The following is a 13,626-nucleotide window of genomic DNA, read 5'->3' on the forward strand; positions in this document are numbered from 1 at the left end:
ACCAATCCTACTGAAGTCATTGGGAATAAATACCAAGCTGTCTTAAAACTAAGGGCTTTGTTTTGTTTTTACTTAACTCGGTTATACATAGGGTTGCTGATAACTTAGGCTAGCTATCCTAGCATATTGTAAGTATAATACATTTGAAAACATTGGTGTTTGTGAGACCATTCCTGAAGAAATCTCCTATGGACCGGGAAGGTTGTAATAACAATCAGCTGGTCGCAAATGCCATGCAACTCCAGGCACCTTTTGATTATATTATTATCTGGCTCCGTTTCAATCTGATCAGGAGTGGATTGGGCACAGAAACTGCCTTGGTTACCCCATGACTTATGCTTCGAGAGACAAAATGCAATCCTGTTCATTCTCCCAGAACTCTTAACAGCCTTTGACCATGGTGTGCTTCTGCAGAGGAGAAGCTCTCCATGCTCTCAGAGCGCTCTCTAGGGAGGCTGGTGACACTGCATTATGCTGGTTCAACTCCTATCTGGAGCACGTTTCCAGAAGATGGTGCTATGGGACTACTATTCAGCTTCATAGCTGTGCTAATAGGGATGTATGAGAATTTCATTTCAGTTTGCAAATCACTCAAAAATGCCCTGCACGCAACTCCAAACAGGAATGCACATTCTCCAGAAATGTTCGCAAATTCCTGAATGCGTTTGCGTTTGAAAAACATACACTTAAAAAAAATGCATTTCTGAAAAATGTATACTTTAAGAAACGCACATTCCTTAAAATTTATTTTTCATGCTTTAGTCAACGGAGGAAAAGTGTACACTTTTGAAAAATGCGCTTTCCCCACTGAAATGAACTGAATAAACAGGCCACAAACAAGAAGACGAGCAAGCCAAACCAAGCTTTGAGGTGAAGTCTGGAGATGTCCAGTGAGCTTAAGAGCATTCCTGGTTCTCCCATCCCTATTTGCTAATGCTATGGGGTCCTATCACTCCATGCTATTCAACATTTACATGAAGCTGTTGAATGAGGTCATCTGGGGATCTGGGGTATGGTGCCATTACAGTGATAATACCAAACTCTTATTTCTTTTTTTCATCTAATTCAGTTGAAGCAGTGGAAGAGATAAATTGGAGCCTGGAATCAGTTATGGATTGGACAAGGTCCAATTAACTGAAGCTCAGTCTGAACAAGACAGAATCTAAAATACTGCTGGTTGGTGAGTTGTCAGCCCAGGGAGGTGGTGATCAACCTTTTCTAGATGGGCTTGCATTCCACCTAAAGGACCACATCCAGAGCGAGGGGATGCTTATTTATCCTGCTTTGTCACTGGATGCCCAAGTGACATCTGTGGCATGGAGCACCTGTCATCAGCGTTGGCTGGCATGTCAGCTGCAGCCCTTCCCCGACAAAGCTGGTTCAGTCATGGTTATCTATGCTCTGATAAACTCAACTAGAGTACTATAACACCCTGTAGGTGGGACTGCCTCTGAAGACTGCTCTGAAACTTCAGTTAGTCCAAAAGGCTTCAGCTACATTACTAACTGGTCTCGGCTACTGCAAACAGATCTCACTGCCGCTCCAACAGCTTCATTAGCTGCCGGTCCATTTCGGAACCCAATTAAAAGTGCTAGTGCTTACCTTTAAAGCTCTGTATGGCTTGGGTTCCCCTGTCTTTTGAAGTTAGGCATGTGGCTATCAGGGAAAGGGCTTTTTTGGTTATGCCTTTCCAAAAACCCTCCCCAGGGAGGCTTGCCTGGAGCCAACTCATGTCTTTTTGGTGCCAGGCAAAGTCTATCGTCTATAGACCAGCCTTTCCCAACCTGGTTCCCTTCAGATGTTTTGGATTACAACTTCCAGCTCTCTGTGGGATTATGGGAGATATAGTACAACATAGCTGGAGGGCCCCAGGTTGGGGAAGGCTGGTCTACAGTACCTTATGCAAGGCAATACTAGGCCTCTTACCCTGCATCTTACACATTGCTGCCTTGATTGCCCTGCTTCTCAGGGAAGCTCTATATTTTACTTTCCTAGGCATGTAAAAATGTTGGGTTTGGTTTTTTTTAAAAATCTGGCTGCTGTATTTTTACTGCTGATGCATTGCTGTTGTTTTGTTTAACTGTTGATATTGTAACTTTTGAGTTTGTTACCTGGCCTGAGAGGCAAGCACATGTGCTGAAGGGTGGGGAAATCGCCTAAAACAAACACACGTAATTCTACATTTGATACAGTAGCGTAACTAACAGTCAACATTCTATGGGACATTGTACCGAGGCAGCCATTTGTAGGATCCTAGTCATTTCTTGCATCAGATCCTATAGACTATTAATGAAAATGCAGGGTTTCCCGGGGTACCAGGGCAAAGTCAGCTGGTTGTCTCCTGCTTCCAAGGCATACTATCATGAGTAGGGATGGCGGAGAATTTCTCCCTGAAACTTCGGGGGGCCGAGCGCCAACGTGTTCAGCCCCCCGAACAAGTTTCGGGGAGAAATTCTCCCCCCCTGCCCCCCCCCCGGGACGGGACTTACCTTTGGCAAATGTCCCTCCCGGCGGCGGGTCCGGCTGGCAGTTCGTCGGGTCTTCGTCCAGGGCGGGAGCGGCAGCCGGTCTTTTGACCGGCTGCCACCGCCGCCATTCCAATAAAAGAAAAAAAAAAAACGCCCCCGTGATAGGCTACGTGACAATTAACGTAGCCTATCACGGCTAGATTTGCAAAGTCAGCCATGATAGGCTACATAAATCGTCACGTAGCCTATCACGGGTGACTTTAAAAAAAAAAAGCGCGTACGGATAATGGCGGCCCCCATAGGGAGCCGCCATTCCCGTTCCTTATTTGGTCGCTGTAGTCTACATAAAGATTACGTAGACTACGGCGAAAATAAGGGCAACGCTATTTGCATTGCCCTTATTTTCGCCGTAGTCTACGTAAAGATTTACGTAGACTACAGCAACCAAATAAGGAACGCGAATGGCGGCTCCCTATGGGGGCCGCCATTTGCGTACGCGCTTTTTTTTTTTTTAAGTCACCCGTGATAGGCTACGTGACGATTTACGTAGCCTATCACGGCTGACTTTGCAGATCTAGCCGTGATAGGCTACGTTAATCGTCACGTAGCCTATCACGGGGGCGTTTTTTTTTTTAACTTTTTATTTCGCAGCCAGGCGAGGCGAGGCGCCTCCCCCCCGGCCTGAATTTCAGCCGGGCGAGGCGGGAAGCCTCCCCCCCGGCCTGAATTTCGGCCGGGCGAGGCGGGAAGCCTCCCCCCCCCCGGCCTGAACTTCGCGGGGGGAGCAGCGAAGCGCCTCCCCCCCAGCGCGAAAAGCTGCGAGACCAGGTAAGTGACTTTCGTGCACCCCTAATCATGAGTCAACCACAGTGAAAACAAGCAACTACTTGTGTTATTGTGCATCACAAATCGGCTATGGTCTTCCTTGCCTTCTAAATCTTTATCTACAGTGGAATGATGTCACATAGCGTATGCCAGAGGAGAAATGGCCCACAATCAGGTAAAGCGACCAAGTTGAGTCAGTCACATCTTATTAGATCATACGTGGTTGCCATAGCATTCTTTTCTTTTTTGCATCAAAATCAAAGAATCTCTCATATAGCTGCTCATTGCATTTAAACAGGGGTTAAATGCAGAGAGTGGAGCGTGAATCATATTGAAAATGATGTGATCTAGTATTACCTTCACCTTGGTGGATCTCCTTTGTTAGAGACATGGCACTTTAAACGCTTTGTGACAAAGAGAAGTTCCCAACTATGTTCCCAGGTAGCTCTAGATTTGCTAAGAGCTGATCCCTCCTTCAAAGTCAGTGCTTTAGACTCCAAGCCCACCCAGTCAGGAAAGAGCAGTAACAGGGAAAAGTTTTCACACTGCCACACAGCATCATGCCCAAGTCCTGTTGAAAAGGTACCTCAAGGCACTTGCAGTCTACTTCCTCAGTTAGTTGAATGTTTGTGTGGGATCCAGATTTAGTCATACTTAAGAGCAGACCCATTGAAATCTATGGGACTCAAGGTAGTCTTGACTAACTTAGCTCCTATTGATTTAAATGGGTCTACTCTGACTGACTAAATCTGGATGCAATCTATTTTTTCTTTTTTGTGGACTAAAGGAATACTTCTCATTTTCAGTTGCACTGAAGAAGCATTAGAATCTGTAAATTTAAAAAAAGGATACTGGTGTGGGATGTGTTTTTGTTTTGGTCTGATTCCTTGCCTCTCTTGGGGTGGCTGTTTCAAAGCCCTCTGAAGGCTTTTGTAGTGCTCTGAACTTTCTGTAGGGTTGTCCAGCTCAATGTTCCCGACAGTAACATTTAGGTCTGGAGATAAGAATGCAGGGTAATCCATGCGCTGTGGCTTGATGACGTTGCTGCAAAATGAGAAAAAACAAGGCATTCAAAATATTGCCACCAGTAGAAGCAATCATAAAGAAACACCTCCCGACCCCTCCAACACACACACACACACACACACACACACACACCTAGAATGGTCCACTCTACCTAACAGACACCATTGCTTTTGGAAAGGAAAGTGCCCTATACATCTGTAATGAAAAAATGTTTCAAAGTAGTTTCCTTGCCTAAAAGTAAATAATATCAATATACAAGATAAGGTCAAGAATGCCCCTGGATTTAGATACATTATTTTAGTTAAAAACAGTATAATTCTCATGCTTTTTCAGCTAAGGAATTTATTTATTCATCATCACACTAAGCAGTTTGGTGAGCTAAAAGTTTCTGTCTGCTCCTCTCGCTCTTTATATATATAGTTCTACTTCTAAAATATTATATACAACTGTATGTAAGTCATTATAGGTCAGGATTCCATTGCATTTTGAATTAAATCTAATCTTAGATGTCAAAAATAGTTGCCTTGTAGGATCTTTTCTGTCTTCTGGAGGGGGAACCCGCAAAAACATGGAATATGCCACAGCCTTGGCAGGATCTGCCCCTGGCAGCTTCAGCTGCAAAAGAAAACCATTACACTAAAATAAATAATGATGTAATATTGGATTGTTAATATTATATATAATGCCATGCCCTCCTATGGTCTCCCTGTCCCACAGTATACATGGGAGAGGAGACTGTCTTCTCAACTCCGAATGTTTCTGTTGTTTCTCCTTATCCAAAGACTTCTTGAAATTCTCCTTCCATTCACTGTCTAGGTGCTGTTCTAGAATTGTAGACAATTTTCACTGGCTATGGGTCTAGTTTCTTCTACTATATAGAATAAAACACGAAGAGCAAATGAGGAAGGGCGGAACTATACCTCAACACAGACTCAGAATGAAGTGAAAGCCCTGCCTCAAACAGCAAACCCCATCACTCACAGGCAGTTCATCCTGCTTTGCCAATTCACAACCAGTTGGGAGTCCTGATTTGATCTTTTAGGGTTTAAAAAAAAATAAATCTCATTTTCATCTGTGCTGTGCATAGTAAAATTACACTGCATTGCTGTGTCTTGCTGCCTCACTTTATAATAATATCCTCCCTCCCACCCCTTTCTATATGGATCCATGTAAAGAGGTATCTGTTGATTGAAGATAACATTTTTTTTTGCAACTGATGAATAAAAATTATTTACTCATCCACTAAAAATTATGCCATAATAAATTTGTTAAACATTGCTGAGCATCGCATCATTAGAGAAGAATTCAATTAACATAGAAAATAAATGCTACAAATAGTACGTCTCACTGTTCTGGTTATTGGGAGTTATCCTGAAGCACATAATCACATGAGTTAGACTGGGTTTGCATGACACGCTAACCCATGATGGGTTAGCGTGTCATCTGTGAGCTCTTTTTTCCACCCATGGTGTGTTGTTTCCCCCAAACAACTCACCCTGAGAACCTGTGGTCTGCAGTAGGGGTCATTTTACCTATGGTGGGTTACTGTGTTGTCTGTTGTGCCAGCGTGGGTTACAGAAATCGCCTACAGAGCCGCTTGGCATGAGTGGCCAAAAATGCTGCTGCTGCTCTTCTTGAGCAATTTCTGTTCCCAAGATCTGCCTAGCAACAGACCCTCCCCTTCACCGCCCGACTCTTCCCTCCCCACTCCTTCGGCAATGCGCTCTGCAAAGTTGCAAACTTGCTTTCACTTTCAGTGTGTAATCGGTGGAGTGACCTTGAGCAAAGTTGTTTTCCTTCCACATTCAGCTGTGTTTCCGACTCCAAAGCATCTCCCCGCAGCCCCTGTGTGGTTCCCAGTTTCACCTGCAGTTAAATCCTCCCTTTTCCATGAGAGCCAGCATGGTGTAGTGGTTCGAGTGTTGGACTGGGAGCCGGGAGATCCGGGTTCTAGTCCCCACTCAGCCATGGAAGCTCACTGGGTGACTTTGGGCCAGTCAAAGACTCTCAGCCCAACCCACCTCACAGGGTTGTTGTTGTGAGGATAAAATGGAGAGGAGGAGGATTATGTACGCCGCCTTGGGTTTCTTAAAGAGGAAAAATGGCGAGATATAAATGTAATAAATAAATAAATAAAAGCAAAGGCCCCATCTACAGAGACGCTTTCCAATGTGATTCCATTTAGAAGTAGATTTTAAAGAAACAGAATTAGCTTATTCTGTGGCACATGGAGAGTATACACAAAAAACCCTGCTTTCACGGGACAAACGGCCTCTGAAACTGCATTAGTTCAGGGTTGGGTGGAGTACTGTGAATAGAATGGAACATCATCAACTGCGTAGGTGCGATGCAGTTAATGCATGGAGGCTTGCTCTCAGCCCCTCTCTCTGTTCCAGTGCCCAGTGAAGTGCAATTGAAGGCAACGAGTTACTTCCAACTAGTCATGTTTAGCCCACTCCTCTCCTCATGTCCACCCTTTCATGATGGCAACTTTCCCTTCAGCCAATCAGCACTGCTCCTCCGCACCCGTGCCAAAGTCAGTTGAGGTCACACAGACTCCCAAACCCCTTTGAAGCTGCCACGATGAGAAAATCCATTGCAGAACGAGTTTGCAAAAAAGGAGGTTTTATGGCATTAAAACATGCACTTGCTGCAGAGAGGGCCGTGCATCATGTGCCACAATCGTTTGGGAGCTGCAGCAGAGCCGGAGTAAATCCCCTATGTAGATGGGGCCAAAGTCACACAATTATCCACTAGTATATTGCCACATGACCACGGAAGCGTCTTCGGACAGCGCTGGCTCTTCGGCTTAGAAATGGAGATGAGCACCACACCCTGGAGTCGGACACGACTGGCTGGGGACACCTTTACCTTTTACCTTTTTATATCTTGTGCCTCTCCATAAGGGGAACCTGTATATTAAATTTCATCCCATTTCTGCAAAGTTTCAAGGAGATGGAGGCCCCCACCCCTTTTTGGTGCAATGTTCCCACCATGTAAACATCCCTCCTTTCCACTGAGGCCACCCCTTCCCAACTCAGGAGATGCTTCTTTCCCTCTCTACAACACATGAGACAGAACCTCCCCACCACAGCTTTTCACCACTACCGTCAACCCCCAAAATAGCCATCAAACACCCCCCATCCCAGAACTGATGCCAAATAGTGCCTTAGTAGATTCAAAGCATTAGTAAGCAAGCCCAGTATTAAGCAAGCCAAATAAGCCACTCTGTATGTCAATAATGTTTTCTTTTTATTCTGTGTGGTTGGTTTGCTACTGGTGAGGGGGGAGCCATCAAAGGCTTGGAAAGTAGGGTAGGAGCAGGAACTGGGGATAGGAGGAGGGAAGAGGGGGTAGGAGCAGGAAGGGAAGCAAATGGGGCAGCAGGTAAGGATCAACACGGGGTTAAGAACAGGGGGGTGGGGGACCAACAGAAGCAAGGGAAGAAGAAGACACGAAGCAGACTAAATGGAGGCAGGCTGCTGATCTAGCCCACTTTGAGCGAGTTTGCTCATCAGGATATCATGGGGCACTTTGTCAAAAGCTTTGCTGAAGTCGAGGTATATTATGTCTACAGCATTCCCACGGTCCACAATGGAGGTTACTTGATCAAAAAATGAGATCAGAATCATCTGGCAGGATTTGTTCTTGACAAATCCATGCTGGCTTCGAGTAATCACTATATTGTTGTCAAGGTGCTTACAGATGAATTGCTTTATAGTCTGCTCCATAATTTTCCCAGGGATTGATGTCAGACTGACGGGTCTGTAGTTCCCAGGTTCCTCCTTTTTACCCTTTTTGAAAATAGGGACAACATTAGCCCTCCTCCAGTCATCTAGCACTTCACCCGTCCTCCATGATTTCTCAAAGAGAATTCTTATAATTATAGTTAGAGGGCTCCTTCACATGGAGCTTTTGTCCTGCTATTGAGATTGCTCACTCACGGAAGTTTGCGGGCCCCTTAGATGACATCGTGAACCTCCAGGGTGTCTCTTTTTTTCCGTTTTTAAATAGATCAGAGATAATGAGGTATCAAATTACGCCGCCTGTGTTCCGCTTGAGTTCCCTCGGTGAAAAAGGAAAAGCCGCAAGAAGAGGAGCGAGATCAATGAAACATATGGAAGACTCAGATACAGGGAGACGGGAGGGAGAACGGGAGCGGGGAAAGGAAGCACATGTAAAGGGAGTCAGTTGTGCATTTAAAACAGAAGCAGAAAGCCCCATTTTAAATGCAGGATTTTAGGCTGGTGTAGAGATGCTCAGAGTGAGCCAAAATAGGGAATTTATGTCCTTGAATGCAGGAAGAACTGCAGTATTTTTAAAATCAAAAGTTCATAATTTTAATATAATCCACGTGCAAAACCAAGATGAAAAGTAGTACAGAATAAATTTGAGATACAACAGGATGTCTTAGGGCATTAAAAAAAACTACAAGAAAATATTTAGAATGAAAGACAATGTAGGAATCAAAGAATTACTGTCAAGTAGAACTCAATTTTGTCACAATATAAAGACAGAACTGTAGGAGATATTATAGTAACACACTATCAGACATTTTAAAACCTTGACTGGTTAAGATTAGGAAACAGGGGAACATGATTGGCACTCCAAATACAACACAAGAATGAGGATAAATTACTAAGGTGAAACAAGATGAGAAGTATTGGGTACACTAACAGACATAAATTGCCCACTAATAAGTTACTGTCAGAGATCAAAAGGTTTCTACTAGCAACTAGAGATTTAAAATCTTGGCACAGTTCACTGCCGCACAGAAGAACAATGGGAGCAAAAACTTTTTGATTTCAAGCATTTGTTTTTGGGTGTCTTGATTATAGCTCAATGAGGTCAAGAGGGTTCCCTTTCCAAACGCTTATGATCATGGGTCAATTCCCACCACTGTGTCTTTTAGTGAAAGAATGCCACTAAAATGTATAGGGCTGGACCTACCTATTTATTTTTTTTTAATCCAGGGAGACTTGATGGTTCTCACTGAATTTTCTCATTCATTTGAGGATGAGAAGGATTATTTCCATGGAGGAGGTCTAGTGAGTCATCTGCAACTATTTAATATGTAGTAACTTTTAGCACGATACACCTTGTTTGCTCATTCTCTCTGCTTATAAACACTATAATCCATATTATATGGGTTGGCTTGAGGGCCGGAAAGTGATTTATAATACAGGGTGCTGGGCTTCATGACCTTCAGGTCACTTTCAACCCCATCATTCAAATGCAATCATCTACTTCAACACGAACAGACACTGACCTGATGTGAATATCCATATCCAAGACTTCCATAGCAAAACATAAATTCCACCTCTACGGTGCAGAAAACCTGAAAGTATAAAAATCCTATTCTTAGTAGAACAATTTACATTACAAATTGAATTTTAAATCATTTGCAGAGCAATGCCACAATGCATCAGGGTTTGTATGTTACAGTATGGGAAATTTGTTGATTGAGCACAAGCACAGTATGTAGCATTGACTCTAGGGGGTATTCATGGTTTTGAACAGGGCTGCTGTGCAAGATCTTATGCAGGAGCTTGCACAAGCAGAACTCATCTGGATACAGGGTTGTTTTTCTCATGTGATGTTTTCAATTGACCTGTGTTGCTCTATGATTGGGGTCTATAAACAATAGTTTTAATAGGCGTCTTCTTTTTTCTCAACTGCAAGGCTGCAGTTCAAATTACATGGCAATTAAGATGGACTGATTACAGTTGTTGTGCAATATGCATTTTTTCATTTAAAAAAAGATGGCTTACCATATTTCTAATTCTCATAGCACATATTTCAGTGAAGGACTGCTTCTGAATGGAGGGAAAATACAAAAATAAGACAGCTTCTCCACTAGTTCACTGCATAAAAGCAATAAAACAAATCCTGAACCAAACAGTTTGATTAAGGGTGCTTCCAGACGGACACCTCCTAACACTACCAATCAAAAGGCATTGTGCACCTAATCCATCTTTTCCTCCTTAACTGATTTTTTTCTGGTTAAAAAAAAAGATAGAAGTGGTGATGGGAAAACATAGAAAGGGTCATCCCCCCCTCCCCAATTCTGGCTATGAGGCAGGGTGATTGCAGGATAAAAGGCTTATCTAGAAGAACTTTAATAAAATTCTAAACAAAAAACCACAGGTTTGGAAAAGGCCAAGTTATTTTAGCCTCCTCCCATGATGAGGTAAGCCAGGGATGGGGAATATGCAGCAAGCAGCCCATGTACAGCCTCTGCTGCCTCCCTTGCCAAAATTTGCAGAAGCAAAAGAATCAGTGGTTGCTGTGGAGTGGTAAAAACATCAAATTTATCATACTAAATGTGACCTTCTTACCGCTCCATGGTAGTTTGCCACCAAAATTCGGTAGCAAACTGCAGGTTTTCTGCTGCTGCTGAAATGGCATAGCATGGTGGCAGAAGAGCGGCCCATGGGGGGGGGGGGTCCAGGGAGGTCAAAAGTGCACCCCAGGTCCCTCCAAAGTTGCTCATCCCTGCTATAAGCTGTTGCCAGGTCTAATTCTGGCTATCCTTAATCCTTAGCTGTTTGCTGATTATGAATTCACACCCATATTTGTAAGTCAAGTACTCCACATAAATGGTTGGCGCCTTCCACAAACTGTCACATATGCAGAACTATGAGTGATCCATGAGTTTGTTAAGAATATAAGTGGCACCTTGCTTGAGCAGGCCAAACGTCACCCAGCATTCGTTTCCAACACTAGCCAGCCAGATGTGCTCTGGGAGGCTCACAAGCTAAGCATGAAGGCAACAACCCCTCTATTCTTCGTGCCCAGTTTCCTCCTGAATATGGAGGCAATATGAAGTCCTAAGCTTAAGCTTACATTTTAATGTCTCAACAAGAATGTAGGTACTTAACCTTTGCCACCAAATGTGAGGAAAAGCAGTAATAAATTTGTACTATAGCGAAGTGGCTGAAATAATGATCAAGAAACCCTACAAGAAATCGTCTTAAATTATTCTTTCGTTAGCAGTATGTAAAATACCTACTACGCATTAATATTTTAGCAAGTTAAGTAACATTTTGTAAATGCTTGTGGTCCTCTATTGCAATGCATAGGCACATATAAGAAAATCTCTTTTCATCATACCTACCTGAATGACTTCATAAAGGTGCATAGTTACATTCCCAAACAGCCTCGGAAAGTCTTTGGGACCTTCAAAGCCCACCAATTCCAAAGCAATCCTATTCCTAGGATCGCTTTTCTGCTTTGGAACCTGAAAATCAAAATATGTGGCATATTTTGTAAACACATTTACTGGAATAGCAAATTAAATACAGAACACAAATCAAGACAGAACATGTTACCAGTTCGCAACAGCTTCCATAGGAGCAACCTGCCTCAATAAAGACAGGGATCCACAAATTTCGGCTGGCCTTGGGACACCCAACGGCCCTCCCATTTTGGGTATCCGACCACAATATTGAGCCTGCTGACCTTCTGTGGGTCCCTCAGAATCTCAGGGAGCCCAACTCTACAGTGAGAGAATCCGGTGTGACTGCTATGAGTTGTTGACTTTACGCACAAAGGTTTATTTCTCTAGTAGCCAAGCTGAGAGTCAAGGGTGTTGTGTTAGGTTTTCACAGAACCTTGGACCAGCTAGCTTCCCCTGCTTGCCTCTGTTCCCAGCATTTCCTTGCCTCTCCCTCCATGTTTGGTCCAACTCTACAGTGAGAGAATCCGGTGTGACTGCTATGAGTTGTTGACTTTACGCACAAAGGTTTATTTCTCTAGTAGCCAAGCTGAGAGTCAAGGGTGTTGTGTTAGGTTTTCACAGAACCTTGGACCAGCTAGCTTCCCCTGCTTGCCTCTGTTCCCAGCATTTCCTTGCCTCTCCCTCCATGTTTGGTCCAACTCTACAGTGAGAGAATCCGGTGTGACTGCTATGAGTTGTTGACTTTACGCACAAAGGTTTATTTCTCTAGTAGCCAAGCTGAGAGTCAAGGGTGTTGTGTTAGGTTTTCACAGAACCTTGGACCAGCTAGCTTCCCCTGCTTGCCTCTGTTCCCAGCATTTCCTTGCCTCTCCCTCCATGTTTGGTCCAACTCTACAGTGAGAGAATCCGGTGTGACTGCTATGAGTTGTTGACTTTACGCACAAAGGTTTATTTCTCTAGTAGCCAAGCTGAGAGTCAAGGGTGTTGTGTTAGGTTTTCACAGAACCTTGGACCAGCTAGCTTCCCCTGCTTGCCTCTGTTCCCAGCATTTCCTTGCCTCTCCCTCCATGTTTGGTCCAACTCTACAGTGAGAGAATCCGGTGTGACTGCTATGAGTTGTTGACTTTACGCACAAAGGTTTATTTCTCTAGTAGCCAAGCTGAGAGTCAAGGGTGTTGTGTTAGGTTTTCACAGAACCTTGGACCAGCTAGCTTCCCCTGCTTGCCTCTGTTCCCAGCATTTCCTTGCCTCTCCCTCCATGTTTGGTCCAACTCTACAGTGAGAGAATCCGGTGTGACTGCTATGAGTTGTTGACTTTACGCACAAAGGTTTATTTCTCTAGTAGCCAAGCTGAGAGTCAAGGGTGTTGTGTTAGGTTTTCACAGAACCTTGGACCAGCTAGCTTCCCCTGCTTGCCTCTGTTCCCAGCATTTCCTTGCCTCTCCCTCCATGTTTGGTCCAACTCTACAGTGAGAGAATCCGGTGTGACTGCTATGAGTTGTTGACTTTACGCACAAAGGTTTATTTCTCTAGTAGCCAAGCTGAGAGTCAAGGGTGTTGTGTTAGGTTTTCACAGAACCTTGGACCAGCTAGCTTCCCCTGCTTGCCTCTGTTCCCAGCATTTCCTTGCCTCTCCCTCCATGTTTGGTCCAACTCTACAGTGAGAGAATCCGGTGTGACTGCTATGAGTTGTTGACTTTACGCACAAAGGTTTATTTCTCTAGTAGCCAAGCTGAGAGTCAAGGGTGTTGTGTTAGGTTTTCACAGAACCTTGGACCAGCTAGCTTCCCCTGCTTGCCTCTGTTCCCAGCATTTCCTTGCCTCTCCCTCCATGTTTGGTCCAACTCTACAGTGAGAGAATCCGGTGTGACTGCTATGAGTTGTTGACTTTACGCACAAAGGTTTATTTCTCTAGTAGCCAAGCTGAGAGTCAAGGGTGTTGTGTTAGGTTTTCACAGAACCTTGGACCAGCTAGCTTCCCCTGCTTGCCTCTGTTCCCAGCATTTCCTTGCCTCTCCCTCCATGTTTGGTCCAACTCTACAGTGAGAGAATCCGGTGTGACTGCTATGAGTTGTTGACTTTACGCACAAAGGTTTATTTCTCTAGTAGCCAAGCTGAGAGTCAAGG

General features: G+C 44.1%; 1 protein-coding gene across 1 annotated transcript in view; it reads right to left on the reverse strand.

The window, feature by feature from the left end:
* Positions 1–13,626, reverse strand: part of CATSPERT (catsper channel auxiliary subunit tau) — a 53,023-nt gene that overhangs the window by 23,299 nt on the left and 16,098 nt on the right. Inside the window, exons 5-9 of the mRNA XM_084817698.1 lie at positions 11,437–11,559; positions 10,091–10,135; positions 9,589–9,657; positions 4,843–4,934; positions 4,185–4,337 (exon numbers count right to left, since the gene is read on the reverse strand). Coding sequence (XP_084673824.1) covers positions 4,185–4,337; positions 4,843–4,934; positions 9,589–9,657; positions 10,091–10,135; positions 11,437–11,559 — 482 coding nt within the window. The remainder of the gene's footprint in view (positions 1–4,184; positions 4,338–4,842; positions 4,935–9,588; positions 9,658–10,090; positions 10,136–11,436; positions 11,560–13,626) is intronic.

The sequence above is a fragment of the Heloderma suspectum genome, chromosome 1 (genome assembly GCF_057233095.1).
Source record: "Heloderma suspectum isolate Gila_16-S chromosome 1, 16-S_ref, whole genome shotgun sequence".
Taxonomy (NCBI): Eukaryota; Metazoa; Chordata; class Lepidosauria; order Squamata; family Helodermatidae; genus Heloderma; species Heloderma suspectum.